This window comes from Chelonoidis abingdonii, chromosome 4 (assembly GCF_003597395.2).
Source record: "Chelonoidis abingdonii isolate Lonesome George chromosome 4, CheloAbing_2.0, whole genome shotgun sequence".
Classification (NCBI taxonomy): Eukaryota; Metazoa; Chordata; order Testudines; family Testudinidae; genus Chelonoidis; species Chelonoidis abingdonii.
The window spans coordinates 154,672,023-154,692,241 of record NC_133772.1 but is presented as its reverse complement, the minus strand read 5'-3'; the positions used below and the strand labels follow the sequence as shown (position 1 = coordinate 154,692,241).

Genomic DNA, 20,219 nt, shown 5'->3' with positions numbered 1-20,219 from the left:
TTTCCACCAATGGGAGGGAAGAATCCGTCCCCTGGTCTCTACTGAAACATTTTTTTCCTGAGTTTTGGGCTCACTGATTTAATGAGACTGAATCTGTGTGTCCATCAATTCCCCACCTGGAAAGTGCGTAATAATACTTCCTTTCTCACTGTCTTTGTCTTGTCTTTTCATACAGGCAGGGACTGTCTCCTGCTACGTGTATGTACCAGGGTTAGTATAACACCAAGAGATCCTGGCCGTCGGTGGGTGGGATCGAACCTAGGATCTCTGGAGCTAAACACATGAGCTTCTACTGCAGGGGCAGGCAAACTTTTTGGCCTGAGGGCCACATCGGGTTTTCAAAATTGAATGGAGGGCCGGTTAGGGGAGGCTGTGCCTTCTCGAACGGCCAGGTGTGGCCCGGCCCCCAACCCCTATCCGACCCCCCCTGCTTCTCACCCCCTGACAGCCCCCCCAGGACTCCTGCCCCATCCATTTATGTCATGCAATGGATTGTAGTAGGATAATATATTAGTCTGTGTGCATATGCGAAGCTGCCTGTTGAAGCAAGGCTTTGTATTAGTCTAGAAGATACACACAATAAACAAACAGGCAAACACACAAGCTCTGAAGTGCGGACTCCTGCCCCATCCACCCTCCCCCACTCCCTGTCCTCTGACCACCCCCGAACAACCTCTGCCACCCCATCCAACCCCTCCTCTCCTTCCTGACTGCTCCTTCGGGACCCCTACCCCCATTCAACCACCTCTGTTCTCCATCCTCTGACTGCCCTGCCCCCTATCCACACCCCTGCCCCCTGACCACCACCCCCAACTCCACTGCACTCTTACCGCGCTGCCTGAAGCGCTGCCCAGAGCACCGGGTCAGGCCGCGGCTCTGCAGCTGCACTGCCTGGCCACCCAGATCATTGCTCCAGCGGTGGGGCAAGCTGAGGCTGTGGAGGAGGGGGAACAGCAGGGGAGGGCCAGAGGCGAGCCTCCCAGGAGCTCAGGGGCCAGGCAGGAGAGTCCCGCAGGCCCTACTTTGCCCACCTCTGCTCTACTGCCTGGGCTAAAAGCCACATGGCTCTTAGCCAAAACTGTAGCAGACTCATTAATCTCTAGGTGGTCTAGGTACCACTAGAGGGGACTGTGCCCCACCAAGCAGGCATGGGTTACGTACTTCCCCTAGCCGAGGAAGAACACCCCAAGCTTCAGAGACTTCCCAGCTGATATCCCAGACGAGGCCCCGCTTGTAACACTGTCGGCAGGTGGGATTGAACCTGCAACCTCTGAAACTTAGTGCATGAGCCTCTACTGCATGAGCTAAAAGTCACAGGTTCTTTGGTGGCTGTAGCAAACTCATTAACTCTAAATGGTCTAGCTGCCATCAGGGCCAGCACACCCCATTAGGTGACCTAGGCGCTTGCCTAGGGCACTAGCATTTGGGGGGCGGTGGCCGCGCCGGTCGTCATCGGTATTTTGAGAGAGGGACATTCCGCCATCTCTGTTGGGGACGCCATTTTGGGGGCAGGAACTTCCGCCACCTAGGGCGCCAAAAAAGCTGGCAGTGCTCCTGGCTGCCACTAGAGACGGACAGAGCCCCACACCCAGCAGGCCTGGGTTACACTAGCACAAAGGAGCCCTGCTCTCAAAACGGGTCCTTTAAGGGCTGCTGCAATGTAAGTACATAATGAGAATGACCTGCTAGTGTTTTATTTGGGGGAAGGAAGGAATTGAAAGTATGTTTAAAAGCCTTTCCAGAGAAATGATGGAAAATGAAATCCTATTAATGATCCGATTCTAAGTGTGCTGATGAGGGTAAACTCACGGAACGATGCCCTCCCAAGTCCGTTAGCCTTTGGCTTGACCGACGCTCAGCAGCATGGACTTTTCTCATTACAGTAATTTCAACAGCCAAAAAAGAGGCCCAGCTCTATTTGCAGAGTTTCCTAGCACTTCCACAAGGCAGTCATCTTCCCTCCTATATAAAGGGAGTTTGTTGTGAAGGACACACCCCCACACTCACAACCACAGGCATTTAGGACTATGCCCCAGTGACAGCAATTCAGCAACACAAGCAAAGCTACACAGAATAAGATCTCAAAAGGGTAAAAAAAACAAAAAAAAAAAAACAAAAAACAAAACAAAACAAAAAAAACTCTACAAAGCTGAGTAATCAGAGACTACACCAAATCCATCCCTGGTGCAACTTCACTGCAGTCAACAGAGTTTAGTCTGGGGCTTGAGTCCGCCACTAAGTCCTCATTGAGCAAACTGAGGATAATCCAACAGGATCCCTGCCAAAGTTTGCCAGAAGGTTTAGGGAAAAATTGGACAGATAAGAGGGATGGATGGAGTGTAAAAGTCAGAGGTCAAAGAGCAAGAAAGGTCAGCTCAGAGCTTGTTACTAGGCTGATCTCAACGGAGTTTGGCCGTTTAACACTTGTTAAAAGGGCCATAGAAGGCAAATTCCACCTTAGTGCAGCTTCCCAGAGCTCCAGCTAAGGGTGAGTCAGATTTCAACTCGCTTCACTGTGCGGGCTGCCAGAGACCACACCGCTCACAAACACTGTTCCTGTTTTCAGTTACTTGATCAAGATTGTCAGCGCATAAGAACACTGGGGAGAAATGTCTGTGAAATGCTGTCCCTAAACAAACTAAGTAGCAGCATTGTTAGCTACAGGGTATTGATCCAGCATTGCCACTTCTTGTGGTTTTATTGCAAGTCTCATTTGGTGTTTATTTTAAAGCCCCTGCTCTTGGAATCATGTGATTATGTGAGAATCTCAACTTGCATTTTTTAAAAAAAAAGGAAGGTTCTAACTCTCATGCATGTGGAGAAAAGCTTGAAAATGTGACCCTAAAGGTTCAAAACCTAGAAAGCAAATAGAACCCCCTTTTTCATAGAATATCAGGGTTGGAAGGGACCTCACGAGATCAGCTAGTCCAAACCCCTGTTCAAAGCAGGGCCAATCCCCAGACAGATTTTTGTCCTAGATCCCTAAACGGTCCCTCAAGGATTGAGCTCACAACCCTGGGTTTAGCATGCCAATGCTCAAACCATGGAGCTATCCCTCCCCCCCCTTTTAAGAAAAAGCCTCAAACCACAGAGCTATCCCTCCCCCCCTTTTTAAAAACAGCCTCATGATTTTTAAGCCACTCATGATTTTTTTTTTTTTGAGTGGGAGTGGTAGATTTTTGAACACGTGAGTTCAACAAAATTGTTGCTCCTGGGGTGATCTATGCTTGGCACATCGCAAGTAGTCGATGTTTTAATTAGGGATTGTATGATTGTTTTCCCTGAGGCATACAGCAACTTCCTCCTTCAAAAAGAACACATTTTTCTTCACTCCCATTTGGTATCGGGTTAGGAAGTCCTGAAATGCTGTCACTCCATTTCTATCACACTCCTTCCCAAAGCTGCCATAAAAACCCTCAGCACAAACCCCACCGGGGACCAGCATTTCCTACGTCAGTCCAACATCCTGCAACGGAGATGCACTGGCATGGCACCAAAACCCACAACTGGGCCAGGCAGCTCCAGCGACAGCAGGCCTGCTAAGCAGCGGACTTTTTAAGAAGATGTGTTGTGTGGAGGACTGCACTCCTGATCTCCACTTAGCACAGCGTGGGATTTTTCTTCCAGTCAATCGGCCAACCTGCAGGGGACCTGCTGGGTCCATAGAGGAAGGTGAGGGATGATACTGCTCCACTTGGGAATCAGAGATGCATTGACAACGGGAAAGAGGCACTCTGACAGCTTGAAAAGCAACTGGACATTCAGCCAGACTGTGCCTCTGTTCATCACAAGCATGGAGAGGCAGCGCTGATAAACGACCTAATAAGAACCCTTGGGAAGAGAGAAAGTCTATTTGTAAGATTCTTGGGGTCTTGGAGCAAAGAGGCCGGGGGCCAGTGCTTTGGAGATCTCTCAGTCCTAAAACAGGCTGTTCCACATCGGTGCTTGAGCTGGAGGAGGAGCTGCAGAAAGGCATTCGTGGGGAAGCAGCACTAGTCTATATGCTGTACGGATGAGGAGAGTAAATGTCAAAGGAGACCTTGTTTTCTGAAGACACCCTTGACTGTTGCAATCTCTTAATACTACAATACAAGTAAGTGCAGAACAGTGGAATTATCTCACCTAGGGTGACCGAATAGCAACTGTGAAAAAACAGGACAGGGGGTGGGGTGTAATAGGCGCCTAAGTAAGAAAAAGTCCCAAAAAACAGGACTGTCTCTTTAAAAACGGGACATCTGGTCACCCTAATCTCACCACACAGCAATGCTGGGCCACATTACCTCCACCTCAGGACCAGGCTCTTCTATTTGCCTTCTCATCATCCAAAAAACAAGGGGATGACCAATGAAATTGAAAGGCAGCACATTTAAAACTTGATTAAAGGAAATATTTTTCATATACGAGTAGTTGGTCAGCCTGTGGAACTCATTGCCACAAGGTCCCAGTGAGGCCCCGGGTTTAGCAGGATTCAAAAAAAGGACAGGGCACTTGTATAGACAACCGGATAATGGGAAGATTCAGCGTTACATTACGCTAGAACCTCAAAGATACCAACACCAGAGTTCCGGACTTATTGGTCAACCAGACACCCCCTGGAACTGGAAGTAATCAGGCAGCCACGGAGACAGACAGACAGAGACAAAATGCAAATACTTTATTGTCTCTGTGCTTTAGCTTGCTCCAGACGGAGTCAGAGCTTCTGACCCTTGGGAGCACTGGGCTCAGGATTTTAGACCTGAGGGAGTGCTGGGGATCATGGCTTCAGCCCCGTGGGGGGCACTGGGGCTTGGGGCTTTAGCTATGAAGGGAGCACTGGTTTCAGCCCCCAGTGCTTCCCCTGTAGCCAACACCCAGGCACCCCTCCCCCTACTCAAACCAGGAGCAGAGCCTGGGAAGTCCTGAGCCCTGGTGCCCCGCCCCACAGGGCTCTGCCCAGATCTAAAGCCCAGAGCTCTGGTGCTCCCAAGGGTCAGAAGCTCTGACCCCACCCCCAGCCCTAACACACACCCCCATCCGTGGCTGCAGCCTCAACCCTCCTTCCCCCTCCGCCCCTCCCAGAGGATTAAGTGCATAATGTCTTGTTCGGAGTTAAGGACATTTCAGAGTTACAGACAACATCCTTCCCGAGGTGTTCGTAACTCTGAGATTCTACTGTAATATAATTTTTTTTTTTTAAAGTTGAGGGGGGATATATGCAGTGTAGATGTAGCCATGATATAACTATAATTGTATATATAAATATTATAAACAATCATAGAAAAATTCATGCTTCAGGATACAAACCAGCTCCCAAATGATAGGGCCGGGAAGAAAACTCCCTACTGCAATTTATTCAATAATTGCCCATCTCTGAAGCCTCTGGTACTAGTCACTGTCAGAGACAGGGATGCTGGATTAGATGGACCACTAGGCTGACCTGGGATGGCAACTCCTATGTCCCTATCATGTTGCAACATGATGTTAGCATGTCATCAGCAAGCTGCACGCTGGCAGCTCAGAACAGAAAAATCAATGGTATTTTTCAATAAGTTTTTCTCTGCAACCCAAAAGAATTCCAGATTAAAAAGAAGACTACAGCCAAGCTTGCAGGGCACGTGAGAGATTGCAAATAGTGCTGTAAAAGTCAAGGGCGGGGGGCGCACTGACAACACTAGGAACTCCCTAACCCCCCAGTAAGGAATCAGACCAGTGAACCAGCCTTCGTCACGACAGTAATTTCCGCCTTCATGGGCCAGAGCCATGAAATAACTTGGGAATCCAAGTGCTGCGAATCTGAAAGCGTTTCAGTCTATTCATGGGTGTTATCAGTTTGTGTCACTGAAAAGCATGCATCACTGCAGGAAGTTCTTGAGACCACGTCTAACTGGTGCCTACTTTTCCATACACAGTATCAACCACCAGTGGAAATGCTGAAAGCTATTCCCCACAGACATTTGTTAATGAGTAACTTGGAAAACAAACCCCAGAAAAGGAGACTAGGATCCCAAATCATTAACAAAACGTTTGGAGTGCTTAAAAAAAAAATCACAAACCCTGGCCAAACCCTACTGGAGATACTCACAAGTATCAGTCTCTCTGAGCCAGATTCTGATCTCAGTTACACCAGCGTAAATCCAGAGCAACTGCACTGAAGCTACATTTGCAGCTGAACCTTTCAGCAAAGATCAGTGGGAGATTTCTGCACCACCTCTAGGTAATACCATCACCCGGAGCATTCAAAGCACCTGGTTGATTTTCTCTGTCTATATTTAAGCCCCTTCGTTTTCAGTTTAAACCAATTTTTACTGAAAATATCCCAGTTTTTACAAAAAGTATTATTCATTTTTTTTCTGATTTTCACCCTACTTTTGTACCATTCAAATATATATTAAAAAAAAGATGTATTTTCCTAATAAAACGATTTATGTCATGCAATGGATTGTAGTAGGATAATATATTAGTCTGTGTGCATATGCGAAGCTGCCTGTTGAAGCAAGGCTTTGTATTAGTCTAGAAGATACACACAATAAACAAACAGGCAAACACACAAGCTCTGAAGTGCGTGTGCATCTGAACACACTGATGAATATTACGCCTGCCACGTACACATTTCAAGCTGTAAGCAGATAACGGTTTAAAGATCTGACACACTAATATGAGAAGAAAACGAAAATCTGTCTCAGAATACATTTCAGAACACAAGGAAGTATTCAACATTTAAAACCAAAAAAAGGCGAAAAGGATGAAGGCGAGTGTATGCGCTGCAAATGGTGTGGTCCAATATTAAATGTAAATATTTATAGGCTAATAGTTCTACGTCTACAACCATAAACTGTTTATTCGAATGAAAGGATTTATTTGGGGATGAGAGATGCATTGTTTTCTTAAACTCAGAGGTGACATTTTGTTTTCTGTTCTGCAGCAAACCACATTGAATTCCATTCATCAAAGCGACTGAATGTTATTCCCCTGTCCTTCCATCCACCAAAATAAACCCTATTTACCCAGAAAAATTAATAGTTTTTCCCACCGATTTTCACCCGTTTTTGTTGTAGTAATAAACACCGATAAATTCCCAGGAAAATTCAATATAATAAAAACTGAAAACGAAAGGCCCTATCTGTACTGTGCTGCAAGGTCTTTGCAGCAGAGACCAAGTCTCTGTATATGTTGAGTGGATGCTGTTAGTAGTCAAATTAGGATAGCTCATGACCGCTGATTTCCACCACTGGTGTTTGCACGAGAGATTGTGAATCCCTTGTGAGGAGTCAGTGACAAGAGTAGCCCAGCGGACTTCAGCAGGACTCCTTGGAGTAAGGGTCTCACAGTCGGTCCTTAAGGGTTTTATGAACGGTATTCTAGCCTCATCATGCGAGATCCAAGCTATGCTGCCATCAGCTGTTCAACTGTAGACACTCTTGACTGTGGAGTTTGGGCTGTGACCCTAAGTGTGAGCTCTGGCTCAGCTCATGCTCCATGAGGGGTTAGAGAGCATACGAGTGAAAGTCCAGGTCTTAGGGTATATGTCTACACTGCACAGTTAACTCAGAGGCACTTTAAGTCCAGGCTAGCCAACACAGCTGGAGGTGTGGGTTAGAGCCTGAACTCCACTTTAACTCTGGTTGAAAGCTGATGAGGATTAAATCACTCGAGTGTTGCTATTCCTCCAAAGCTCTTCCCACAACTCCCCCAGAGGACAGACAAGTTTTTCCAGTAATGGACATAAGTTACAGGGAAAGAATCCTAGAGCGTCTCAGCACAGAGAAACCTGGGATCTGCACCCAGACACACATGGGTAAGGATAGAAACACTGGGGACACAGTAATGCAGGTAAGAGTTTGTGTAATCCACACACCTCCTAGGGGTGGTGTTCTGTCCCATCTACTGGCACCCGAGACCACTGGGAGAGAGATTAATGAGTCTACTTTACAGCCTTAGCTAAGAGCCATGTGGCTTTTAACTCATGCACTATTAAAATAGAGAGAGAGAGAAAAAGGAGATGTACCTATGTCCTAGAACGGGAAGGGACCTAGAAAGGTCATTGAGTCCAGCCCCCTGCCTTCACTAGCAGGACTAAGTACTGATTTTTGCCCTGGATGCCTAAGTGGCCCCCTCAAAGATTGACCTCACAACCCTGGGTTTAGCAGGCCAATGCTCAAACTACTGAGCTATCCCTCCCCACTAAGCTTCCCAAGTTCGATCCCGCCTCCCAATGACCAGGGTCTGTCAGCCTTACATTTGCAGAGGGCATGTTCACACCTGGGTGAGGCTAACCAGGGTGCTCAGACCCTGGTGCCAATCACCTGGGATAACTGTGCAGTGTAGACAAAACCTTAGTCTGGAAACTTGGTACAGATGCTCAAAAAAAAAAAAAAGGAAAAAGAAACAGGGGCCACCAACCTGGGTAATATTTGCCTGATGCATTTCTGGTTAAAAACCTTCTCCCAGCCACATCTCTCTCTGGAATTACACTGTTTCTTCAGTTCCCAATGGGACCACAGCAGCTAACATTAACATTGACCTTACCTTCTTGGAGGGCTCCGAGTTTCGAGAGACTTCCTCATAAGCACCCACGTTCTCCCAGGTGGCAATGAAGGCATTGATGGGAGCAAAGGCAGCGGCAGCTGCACTAGGAAATCCAGCATGGATAAGGCGAGCGGCCTGGGCCAGTACCTCGGTGGACTGATCCTCCCGGTAATAGATCTTCCCCCTCCCACCGCTGGTGTCAATATCAGACAAGAAGGGGGCGATGGCCGGGAAGTCAGTGGGGAAGTCGTCGTCCACGTACTGGGTCTCTCTAGGGAAATCCTTGGTAGAGATGATCCCATTGGTCCCTACCTACAAGAGACAGCAAAGAATTCTGCTCAAAGAACCCTCCACCATTCAGTCCACCCACACAGGACTCCTGTCAACAGGCAGCAACAGCCGCAGTGCAGAAAGATCCCATTCACAGCAACACCCCCGCCCCCCTCTGCATCATCAGTTCCTCCCTCTGAGCCAAGTCCTTCCACCCACCCCATCCAGGGGCTTTCAGTCCAGCAGGGGCCCCACCACAAGGGACCTCACCTACCCAACATTACAGGGGGGGACAAAGACCTCAACTTCCTCCCTTTCCTCTCCACCCATGTGAGCTTCATCCCCAGCTGCAGGCTCACTCCAGGCAACCCCCACACCACAGAAAGCAGCTGGGCACAATGCTTTCCAGCACCGTTAGCTAGATAGAGGGGTAGGGATAGGGATAGCTAGGTGAAAGGGAAGCATGTAGGACAATGTACGGATGCACCAAGTTCTTTGCAACTTCCCAGGCCAGGGCTGGGCAAACTACGGCCCACGGGCCCGCATCCAGTCCGTCAGACCTTTGAATCTGGCGCTTGAGCTCCTGCTGGGGAGCGGGGTTGGGGGCTTGCCCCAGGGCTGCCCAGAGGATTGAGGGAGCCTGGGGCAAAGCAATTTCAGGGGCCCCTTCCATAAAAAAAAATTGCAATTCTATAGAATACTATATTCTTGTGGGGGGCCCTGTGGGGCCCGGGAGAAACTGCCCCACTTGCCCCTCTAGGCGCCCCTGGCTTGCCCTGATCTGGCGCTCCAGCTAGGGAGCAAGATTGGGAGCTTGCCCCGTTTCATATGTGCTGTGGCTCCACTTAGCTCTAGAGAAGCAGTGGCATGTTCCCTTCTCCAGCTCCTACACCTAAGGGCAGCCAGGGGGTTCCACACGCTGCCCCGCACCCCAAGTGCCGGCTCTGCAGCTCCTATTGGTTGGGAACCACTGCCAATGGGAGCTACAGGGGCGGAAATGTGGAGGGGGGGGTGTAGCCTACCATGCAATTTCCATAGCCAGATGTGGCCCTGGGACTCAAAAGTTTGCCCAGTCCCGGACCAATAACCCAGCTGCGGGCTGTTCCTGGCGCCTCCAGCCCCGGGGTGACCGTAACCTGGGCAGGACGGGGGGTGCCCGGGAGCCCCCGCCGTGCAGCCGCGGGTTCGAGCCCCGGGCCCGGCGCTCCGCACTCACATAGAGGTGGCTGAAGCGCGTCTCGTAGAAGAGCAGCGGCTTCCCGAGCGTCACCACGGCCGAGGTCTCGTCGTCGCCGTCCTGCAGCAGCCGATCGCCCCGGGGCGCCCCGTAGGGGAGCAGCTCCCGCCGGGGAAGCGCCGCCACCGAGCCCAGCAGCAGCAGCAGCAGCAGCAGCGCGGGGAGCCCCATGCTGGGCCCGGGGGGCGGCGGCAGCGGTGGCCCGGGGCTGGCTCCCCTCCCGGGCGGCGGCGGCAGCAGGAATCTCCAGCCCACGAGCCGCTTCCACCACGTCTGACCTGAGCTCCCGGCGCTGTCCTGGCCCGGGGCGGGGTCTCGGCTCTGCCCCGGCGCCGCGATTGGGCGCCCCGAGCCCGGCCAGCGGCCAATCACTCCCGGCCCCAGCACGCCGGAGCCTCGCCGCATCTGGTTCGTGTTAAGCCCGGCGGTGCCAGGAGCCCAGCGCGGCCGCCCGGGGCCCCCTGGCAAGGCGGGGGGGGGGGGGCGCAGCTGGAACCCGACGCCCCGGGGGCGGAGAAGCAAAAGCCGGCCCCGCTGGTGCGCCCCAGCCCGGCTGATAGGGGGAAAGGTCGGGGTTAGTATAAGCCCCTCTTAGTATGGGGCTGTCAGCGATGGCCCCCCGGTGGTGGAGGGACTGACTCAGCCCCATGCTAATGGCTGCTCTGTTCACACCGCTGGCCAGCCATGCGCTATGGGGCTGGGGGTGCCAACATGGCCCTGGTGTGGGGAGCCCTCTGGGCCGGTGTGGCCACCCTGGGTTGATGGCCAGAGCGGTTCACTTGACTCCATCTCCCCACAAGGCAATCAGAAGCTGCACGACTCGGAGGAAGGCCTGGCAGGTCTTTTGGCCACCTGAGGACAAGGAAAAACGGAAACACACACACTGATGTGGCTGTGAAGATTTGACACTGGGGTTTTGCAAACCCCCAGCTTGCAACTGGTTGCCCTCCATTCCAGCCCATCCCAACAGGGGTGCAGGAAGTCAGGGAAGCCACACCACTCACTCAAATGTTGGACGGCCGAGAGTTTCACCAGGGGTGAGTCCTTCTGGGGGGACCTCCATTTTGCGGTGTCCAAGTTGAGCCCCCATAAAGGAGCCTGATTTGCCAAAGGAGGGGTGCTTGGCACTCCCCAAGACACAGGCCCCTTTAAGGTGTCTCAACTTGGGCCCCGAAAAATGGAGGCAGCCGGTATCGCCAGCCACCTTTGAAAATCTTGGCCTGATTCATTGTTGGGCATGATGTAAACCTGGAATACGTTTGTATACAAAGATGATTTTTAACAGCCATGAAAGCATTCAGCAGGGCAATTATCTAGTCTAACATGCTCCGCCTTCTGAAGCTATACACTGGGAAGAAACAGGCTGAACACCGCGCTGATTCATCACTGCCGTGTCTGGCCGTCACTCGGACTGTCCTCATTCAGCTTGTAATAAGCCGCTTTGAGTGGCCATATAATTTACACTTTCCCACCTGCCCTGATTTGCAGTGGGTAAAACCCACAAATGATCGGCCCCCTTTTCATGCCATTTTACAAGCATCATTACATACAGTTTGAGAGGGAGGGGCTGGTTATTCTGGATAGTTTGTACCTAATCGCATAGTGTCTTGTATTATCTGCCACTCACAATTCCACAAACAAGAAGATAACCAGCTGGAACCAAATCAAGTGGCGGTCAGGGCCCTCTGCAACATCTTTTCTGTACAGCATTAACCTCCTCCTAGTTTCTCTCCGAGGAAGAAGTTGTTGAACAGCCTCTGTTATAACAACCTGCAGAGCAGAGCGCACCTTCCGTTACACCGCTTGTGAAGCCAGAACACCTTGGTTGCCACTGGTGTCTTACAAATGCTTAGATAGCTACTTGCTTAGCAGCCTTCCCCCTACCCTGTTATCTTGGGCTGCATTGTGACTCCATAGCTATATAGCTCCTGGCATGGCCCCATTGCTATAGCCTGCAAGTCCCTAAATTCACACCTCCTCACACCTTTCCCATAGAGAGATTAAGCAACTTGCCCAAGCTAAAACAGGAAGAGGATTGAACTCAGCTCCCCTGAGTCCCACTCCAGTACTGTAACCTCAGGCCCTATGAGACTTAACCACAATTTGAGGACTTCAAGAGCTCAGACATAGGTTAGGGGTTTGTTTCAGGAGTGGGTGGGTGAGATTCTGTGGCCTGCGTTGTGCAGGAGGTCAGACTAGATGATCATAATGGTCCCTTCTGACCTTAAAGTCTGTGGGACTTAACAGCACAGCCTGCCGTAAGGGGCAATGTGCCCCACTGGGGACATCCAGCGTGGGAATAGGGCCAGAGTTAGGGTCAGGCGATTAGCTGGGATGACTTGGCGGGGGCCGGGCTCGGGGTGCTGTATCGAGGTAATAAGGTATTCCAAATTTTAATAAATGGAAGGGGGAGGTGCCAAAGACGCTCCTCGCCTGGGACACTATTTGGTCTAGGACAGGCCCTGCATAGGAACATGGCTGGTGTGCCACTTTCGAGCAGGGTGCAGCGTATACGCCCCACCCCATCCCCAGTGCAGAGCTGGCCACGGCCCTCGCCCCCTTGGGAGCTAGCAGCACTGGAGCAGCTCATGCACTCAGAGGAACACGAGGATGGAAGCTATGCCGGGAATGAAAATGGAGGTCTGGTGCGAAGGCACCTTTCCCCTCGCCCCCCACCCCACCCCCAAACACACACACAGTGCACCCAAGTCTTTTACTCTACGCTACTCTGGGCAGGGACCTCTGTTTGGATCTGTCTGCAAAGTGCCATCTGCACCTATGAGGCCTGAGAGTCAACAATATTTAACCCTGGAGGGAAACCTACAGCTAGACTCCATACCGGAGAGCGTGTGAGTTTATGGGGCTGAAGCGCAGACAGGAAATCCCCACAGCCCGGAGCATTGATTAGAAATTGCACTGGGGAAAGCTAAGAAAATAAACAGGAAATGCTCATTTCTCCTGGGACGGTCTGAAGACAAAAACTGATTCCAAGCGATGTTGTCATTGTGCTTCTATTTGAGGTTTGGCGTCTTACGGCGTAAGGACCATGCTGAGAACAGGTTGTTTTGGGTTACGTTTTGAGTCTACAAGGATCAGAACAGGGGCAAAGGATTCTTCCTAACTGGGGGGGGGACCCCACCCCTGCCCCTCTTCCCCCCGAGACCCCACCCCCAGGCGAAGCCAGAAGCTGGAGCCGGGTCGAGGTAAGACCCTCCACCTGCCCTGAGCAGCTCCCCACAGCTGCCTGGGCTCCCCGGGCCACTTTTACTTGAGCCGGAATCCTGCTTTCAGCCTGGGCGAGGCCTCAGGGGGAGGGGGCGGGGCAGGGGGGCCAGGCCCATGGCGAAAAGGCCCATCCACTTTCAACGTGGGAGGGTCATGGCCCCTTCCCTGCCCTCCCTCCCCCTTTCCAGCACCCCTGAATCAGAAGAGAAACAACATTGAGTTCTTAAACCTAACCTCAAAGCCTAATCCTCTTCATCTGCGTGCCTTAGGGCATGCACTGGTGCCCATTCATTGCTGTTATTCATTTGTATTACTAGGAGGAGCCCTATTCATCAGTTGTGCTAGGTGCTGTACAAATGCTGAACAAAAAACAGTCCCTGTCCCCCAAGAGCTTCCAATCTAGGTATAAGACAAGAGCTGCAAATGAATTCAGACAAAAGGGAGAGCACAAGGAACCAGCGAGATGAGTGAGGTCAGCCTGATCGGCTGTAGGCTCAGCACACCAGCAGTCTAACGGCGGTCGCGTCGCAGCAAAGGAGCATTTGGAGCAGGGATTTGAAGGGAAATATTGAGGTAGCTTTATGGACGTTTACGGGGAGCTCCTCCCATGCAGGAGGGCCAGCAGAGGAGAAAGCGGGAAAGGGCCTGTTTGAAAATGTAACAAGTGAGCGCTGGGAGTTTTTCAGTGCCTCCTAAATTAATGGATTGGCAGCGCAAGGTTGCTAGTGTATTTCATGTAGTCTCCTCCCTTCATCTGCTTCCCTGGTTAGAGGAAGCCCTTTCTGGGGTTGATTTATTTGAAGGGGAGAGCTGTGGTTACTGCCTTAAATGTTCTTCTGGTCTTGGTGGAAAAGCTTTTCTCAAAGAGGAAGGGCCTGCTGGTAAGCGGCTGGACTCTGGCACAGGGTTAGTTTCACTGGTACTATTTGTGCTCACAGTGGTCTAGGTTTTGTATGGGTGTGGGTTTAAATGCCACCACATGGTGCTCAAGACATAGAGACAGTGAACATGGTTATCCTGCTTCACATCAGCAGGGATTTTTTTAAAAAACTTTGCAGGGATATAAACCCTCTGGCTTCAAGTCATAACCCAAGCGCTGGGAGTAGGAAGAAACAGGAGAGCTCAAAGCACTCTACAAAGGAGAGATGGGGAAACTGAGGCACAGGGAGGTTACAGCAACCTGCCCAAGGGCACCCAGCAGGCATGGGGCAGAGAGAAGAACAGAGCCCAAATCTTATGAGTCCCAGTCCAGTGTGTTACTCACTATGGGAACACTATGCTCCTAAAACAGCTGGACTGAATTGATGGATGGGAAAGCAAAAATTAGTTCAATACTTCTGTGCACAATAAAGCTGAGCTTGATGCAGTATTAAACACAGAGGGTGAAATCCTAGCCCCACTGAGATGACTGGGAATTTTGCCTTTAGTGGGACCAGGCTTTCCTTGCCTAAAACAGGCGTTCAGCCTGGCATGATACCTGCAGTAGCTCTTATCAGTGGTTTGACAGAGTACAGGCAACTGTTGCTCCTGTTAACACGGCAAATATTTTACATGCACAACATTCAGCACCGACTCCATGCTGATCTCATCAGGGCAGGAAAGGGAATGTTTCTCTGGAGCATGTCAATTCCAAGAAGGCTTAACAGATGTCCCTGCAGTGACATAATGGGACAGCTTCGCTCTCGTGCACAGCTCTAATGTCGCTGGTAAGGAGCGAGGTCGGGATCATTTTTTAAAGGGGAAAAGCATTAATATGCTTAAGCAGCAGGAGACCACACCACATGGCAGAGGCGCTCTGGAGGGGAGAGAGGAACCATACGAGACGGACGGAGGGTATTTCTACCCTTTCCCCTCTTCATATTACTAATCTTTTGGCTTTCGAGTGAATCTCTTGCAGCTGCTCCATCTTGGCCAAAGACCCTTTGGGAGCAATAGATGCTATCACCTCCATGCTGGAGCAGCACAGAACTGCCGCAGGAGTCCTTTGCAGCAAGTGAAGCACATGGGGGCCCATTTCCTCACCCTTAAAGGCTAGGGGTGAAATCCTGGCTCCACTGAACTCTGTGCGAGTTTTGCCACTGAAGCCAGGATGTCACCCTAGATTTTCAAAATGGTGCCCAGCCCCCAGATATGTGTAGATGGCAATTGTGTGCACATGGACACGGATGATGTAGCTGAGCGGCTTCCCCAGTGTCTCTCTGTCTCTCTTTCACCTTGTCAGATACATAGGCCCTGATTCAGAAAAGCCTGCCAATCTGGGAGAGCGTTACGCACACGCTTACGTTCCACCAATGGTCTAGCACATGAATAAGGGCTTTCCCCCAAAGCAGTGCCTTCGTTTGTACGATATGGGGCACGATCTTTTTTTGTTGTTGCGTGTACAGGGCCTGACACAATGGACCCTGATCCCTGACCCAGGACCCCTGGGTGCTACCACAGTATAAATGGTAAATAATGTACCACCAAGACCAGATGACAACAAGCTGAGGCAGACCCACTCTTGTTAAGGCAGAGGTCATGATTGGAGCTGTGGGAAGAAGCTGGAATCACGAGCAGGGATGCTTTAATCTAGCACATTTCTAGGGAAGACGTCTGCTATTTGTTTGCCAGGTTCATGCCCAAGGGGCGGGAGGAGGGTGGGTAGATTTCTAGAGTGATGGTGTTTTTGTGATAAGAACATAAAAACAGCCATATTGGATCAGACCAAAGGTCCATCTAGCCCAGTATCCTGTTTTCTGACAGTGGCCATTGCCAGGTGCCCCAGACGGAGTGAACCTATCAGGCAATGATCAAGTGATCTCTCTCCTGCCATCCATCTCCACCCTCTGACAAAGAAAGGCTAGGGACACCATTCCTTATCCATCCTGGCTAATAGCCATTAATGGATTTAACCTCCATGAATTTATCCAGTTCTCTTTTAAACCCTGTTATAGTCCCAGCCTTCACAACCTCCTCAGGCAAGGAGTTCCAAAAGTTAACTGTGTGCTGTATGAAGAAGAACTTCCTTTTATTTTATTTCTTTTATTTGTGCACAACAGAGCTGTTTCTTGGACAAATGCTTTGGGACAGAGCAATAATTTGCTCTGTGTTGTACAGTCCAAACCAGCTGAGACATTTGGCAGTCACAAAATAACAGAATAAGACCAACAACTCCTTTCATGATGGGTAGACCACTAAATAGCAATCAGATGACAACAACTTTGGGTCACGATTGGTATGAGAGATCCTATGTTTAGTCCATTTGGCCTAATTCGCAGCGCTGAACTTTTCTTGTGGAGACTTTGGCTACCACTCCAAATGCAGAACACAATATCCTCCACAAAATAGGGCTGCAGCTGCTGATTTATCTTTGGTAATGATTGCAGCTGATTGCTTCTCTCTTTTTTTTTTTTTTTAAATGAATGTTTTTGCCTTCTTTTTGTTGTGCTTTTCAGTGAGACGTCGATGATCATCTACTACAAAGATACATGCTGAGCACAGATACAGGTCTGCAGGATTTATGGCTTGTGTGATTCAACATTCACAGGAGAAGTCGATTTTCTTCACTCTTGTCCAACTTGTCCTTCCTCCGCATTTCCAAAAGCTGGCAGTGCCCCCTGGGTTTTGCAGTCATTATTATTGCATAGCGCCTAGGAGCCCCAGTCATGGCCCAAGATCCCAGTGTGCAAGGTGCTGTAGAAACACAGAGAAGTCCCTGCCCCACAGAACTTACAATCTAAGGATTGGAAAAGAGACAACAAATGGATACAGACAGGTTCTCACTGCTCTATACGGCAGCACACACTAAACCCTGGGATAACAGTGTAACCGCATCATGCCATAGGCCACCCATTGATCTCAGTGACACCCACTAGGTGGGGGTTACACAGTGATCTCTACAGTCAGGATTTGGCTCAGTGTTTCTGCCCAAGGAGATAATTTACTGAGGCCTTCACAAACAGTCACTTTTCTGGGTGCCTCACTGCCCAACTTGTGACCCCGGAGCTTTGATTGTAAGAGCGACCGAGCACTTGCAGCTTCAGTACCCGCATTGACTGCAATTCTATCTATCTGTAGCAGCTGAGCACCTCTCAGTCTTTAATGGATTTATTCTCACAACCCACCCCCCCTGCCCCGGGGGATGGGGAAGTGCTATCACTTGTGGAATGGAGGCCCAGAGAGAGACTCAAGTGACTTGCTCAAGGTCACGCAGGAAGTCTGTGGCCAAACAGGGACCCACACAGGAACCTGGCTGGGTCTCCTAAGTCCAAGACTAGCGCCATAGTCACCGGCCCATCCTTCCATCTCTGAATTTGTGGGTGCAAAACACTTCTGACAAAGCCAGCTCCCAGGTGTCAAAAATGGAGGAGCCTGAAATGAATGGCTACTGTTGAAAATGTCCTTAGCTTTGTTTGTTGGCCAGCTGAATGGCAGCTGTGATTTGACCACAAAGATTCCTGAAAGAAGGATACCATCTGTGTTCTATAGCCAGCTGGTAGTTTAGGTCTTTCACCTGGACAAATGAGGTGCAGCAATGGGAAATGCTTCTCTTAAACCTGTTCACTCTGCTCCTTGCTCATCACCCCTTGTCATGAGGGTCTGATTTTGCACCCTGGAGTTGTGCTGGGATGCAGTTGCAGGGTCACGTGCTGATGATTTTCTCAATGAGATTTCCTGATATTGAAAACTCAGAGAAAGTTACTGGGAAATTCTTTGATTGGGGCTCTTTACTAGTCAAGCTGCGGATGATCATAGAATATCAGGGTTGGAAGGGACCTCAGGAGATATCTAGTCCAACCCCCTGCTCAAAGCAGGACCAATCCCCAGACAGATTTTTGCCCCAGATCCCTAAATGGCTCCTCAAGGCTTGAGCTCACAACCCAGGATTTAGTAGCCCAATGCTCAAACCGCTGAGCTATCCCTCCCTCCTAGTGTACACAGCATGTTCGCACCACATATCCCTGAGTTGTGCTAAAGGCTAAAGCCGCCTCTCATCTAGCAGCAAATAAACACTGCTCATAGTCTTTGGAAGGGAAAATAAACTTTTTCTCCATCCCACTCATTTTCCATGTGATCATGGCAGCTGCAGTAAGAATAGCTGATGTTCCTCCAAAAATTAGAGATTCCCCTTGCTGCTGCAACTCCCACAGGTCAGCGCGAGTGGAAGTGCGGGAGCCTATTTGGAGAAATGATTGATGCAATCTGCAGCTATTAGCCATTTTCTGTGTCTGCAACAGATGGATCTAATTATAGTCAAATGGGCACATTGGCTGGATGCTCCAATTTCTTTCCTTAATTGATCCAAGCTGCTGAACCATGAATATTAAAAGCTTGATCACAAATCAACAACATTCTCTCACACAAATCGCTCCAGGCAAGAAGGAGATTGGTTCACTTTGGCCCAGATCCTCAATAGTATTTAGGCTCCTAAATTCCACTGAAATCAATAGACATAGGAGCCTGTGAGGCTCTGGGCCTTTGAACCCACTTTTGCCCGGAGCTACAGTCATACTGAGCCAGACCAGTTATCTTCCTAGCCGCCACTCTGTGACAATGGCCAGTACCAGCTGCTTCCGGGGAACGGTACTGGACTCCCCCTAGTAGACAACTCTGGATTAAACTGCCGATGGTGATGTTTCTTCTTAGTAGTTATTGCTATTGCACAAGATGTAAAGAAGAGCAGGATTTGGTCCTTTGCATCTTTCTGTATCTCAGCACATTAGGAATGGCTCTGTTTGAGCCTTGGTAATGTGGATCATAAACTCATAGGACTGGAAGGGACCTCGCGAGGTCATCTGGTCCTGTCCCCTGCACTCCTGCCAGGACTAAGTATTATCTAGATCATCCCTGATGGGTGTTTGTTTAACCTGCTGAAAAATCTCCAGTGATGGAGATTCCACAGCCTCCCTAGGCAATTTATTCCAGTGCATAACCACCCTGACAGTTAGGAAGTTTTTCCTAATGTCCAACCTAAACCTCCCTTGCTGCAATTTAAGCCCATTGCTTCTTGTCCTATCCTCAGAGGTTAAGGAGAACAATTTTTCTCCCTCCTCCTTGTAACAACCTTTTACGTACTTGAAAACTGCTTTCATGTCCCCTCTCGGTCTTCTCTTCTCCAGACTAGGCAAACCCAGTTTTTTCAATCTTCCCTCAGGTCATTTTTTTCTAGACCTTTGTGCCCTGTCCTTTTGGACTTTAACTCATTTCCATCTGAAATGTTGCACAGAACTATCTGGGTCTGCATTTACCTCCACAGTGAGTCCAAGGGAAGCCTTTTCTGGGTTCCTCTGGCAGCTTGGGAGTCAGTGGAGCTATGCTGATTTTCATAAGCTGAGCAGCTCACCCTGCGTCTCCAGAGCCTCATTAATATTCCTCATTTTGGGACAAGATCTCATTTAATTTGTATATCTCTTCTTTAGAGCAGGAAGTGACTTCAGCTGACTCATCTCCTTCTTGGACTTTCCCATTGCTCAGATGGGGAAGGGAAGAGGGGATCTATCCATGCCGGTGTCCGCTCTGGGTCTGAGCAACGTGGAGCCCAGCCGTCGTTCCCCCAATAGTCCCTGAGATTAGCACAGTGAAAAGTCTGATTGATGATGTAGATAAGAGAGGCCTCCACAGAGGGAGATGGAGCCGGAGCCAAATATATCCCAGCAGTAACGCTATTGGAGGTTGGCTGTGGAAAGATAGCTTTACATGTGGAGAAGAAGAAATGTGGACTTGTTACGTTGAAAGGCCAGCTACTGAAGCTGATTTATTCCTGGTTCCCCCAGCCAGAAATGTAGCAAGGCTGAGAATTTCAGTCAGCCAAGGGATTTGATTTCAGAGTGGTAGCAGTTTTAGTCTGTACCTTGGCCTTGTTAGAGATGAGCAGGATTGCGGTTTCAAATCCCGTAGGCAGGTTTGAAAAATCTCAGCTCAACTAACTAATGCAAATTCTTAAAAATGTATGTAAGAGGCAAAGTTTGAAAAGAAAAAGGAATTTTATCTGTGGTATTCCTTC

At 49.8% G+C, this 20,219-nt stretch overlaps 1 protein-coding gene across 1 annotated transcript in view; it reads right to left on the bottom strand.

The window, feature by feature from the left end:
• The window catches only part of NID2 (nidogen 2), a 50,367-nt gene extending 40,184 nt beyond the window's left edge, over nucleotides 1–10,183 (bottom strand). Inside the window, exons 1-2 of the mRNA XM_032765934.2 lie at nucleotides 9,992–10,183; nucleotides 8,506–8,817 (exon numbers count right to left, since the gene is read on the bottom strand). Coding sequence (XP_032621825.2) covers nucleotides 8,506–8,817; nucleotides 9,992–10,183 — 504 coding nt within the window. The remainder of the gene's footprint in view (nucleotides 1–8,505; nucleotides 8,818–9,991) is intronic.
• Nucleotides 10,184–20,219: the final 10,036 nt, after the last annotated feature.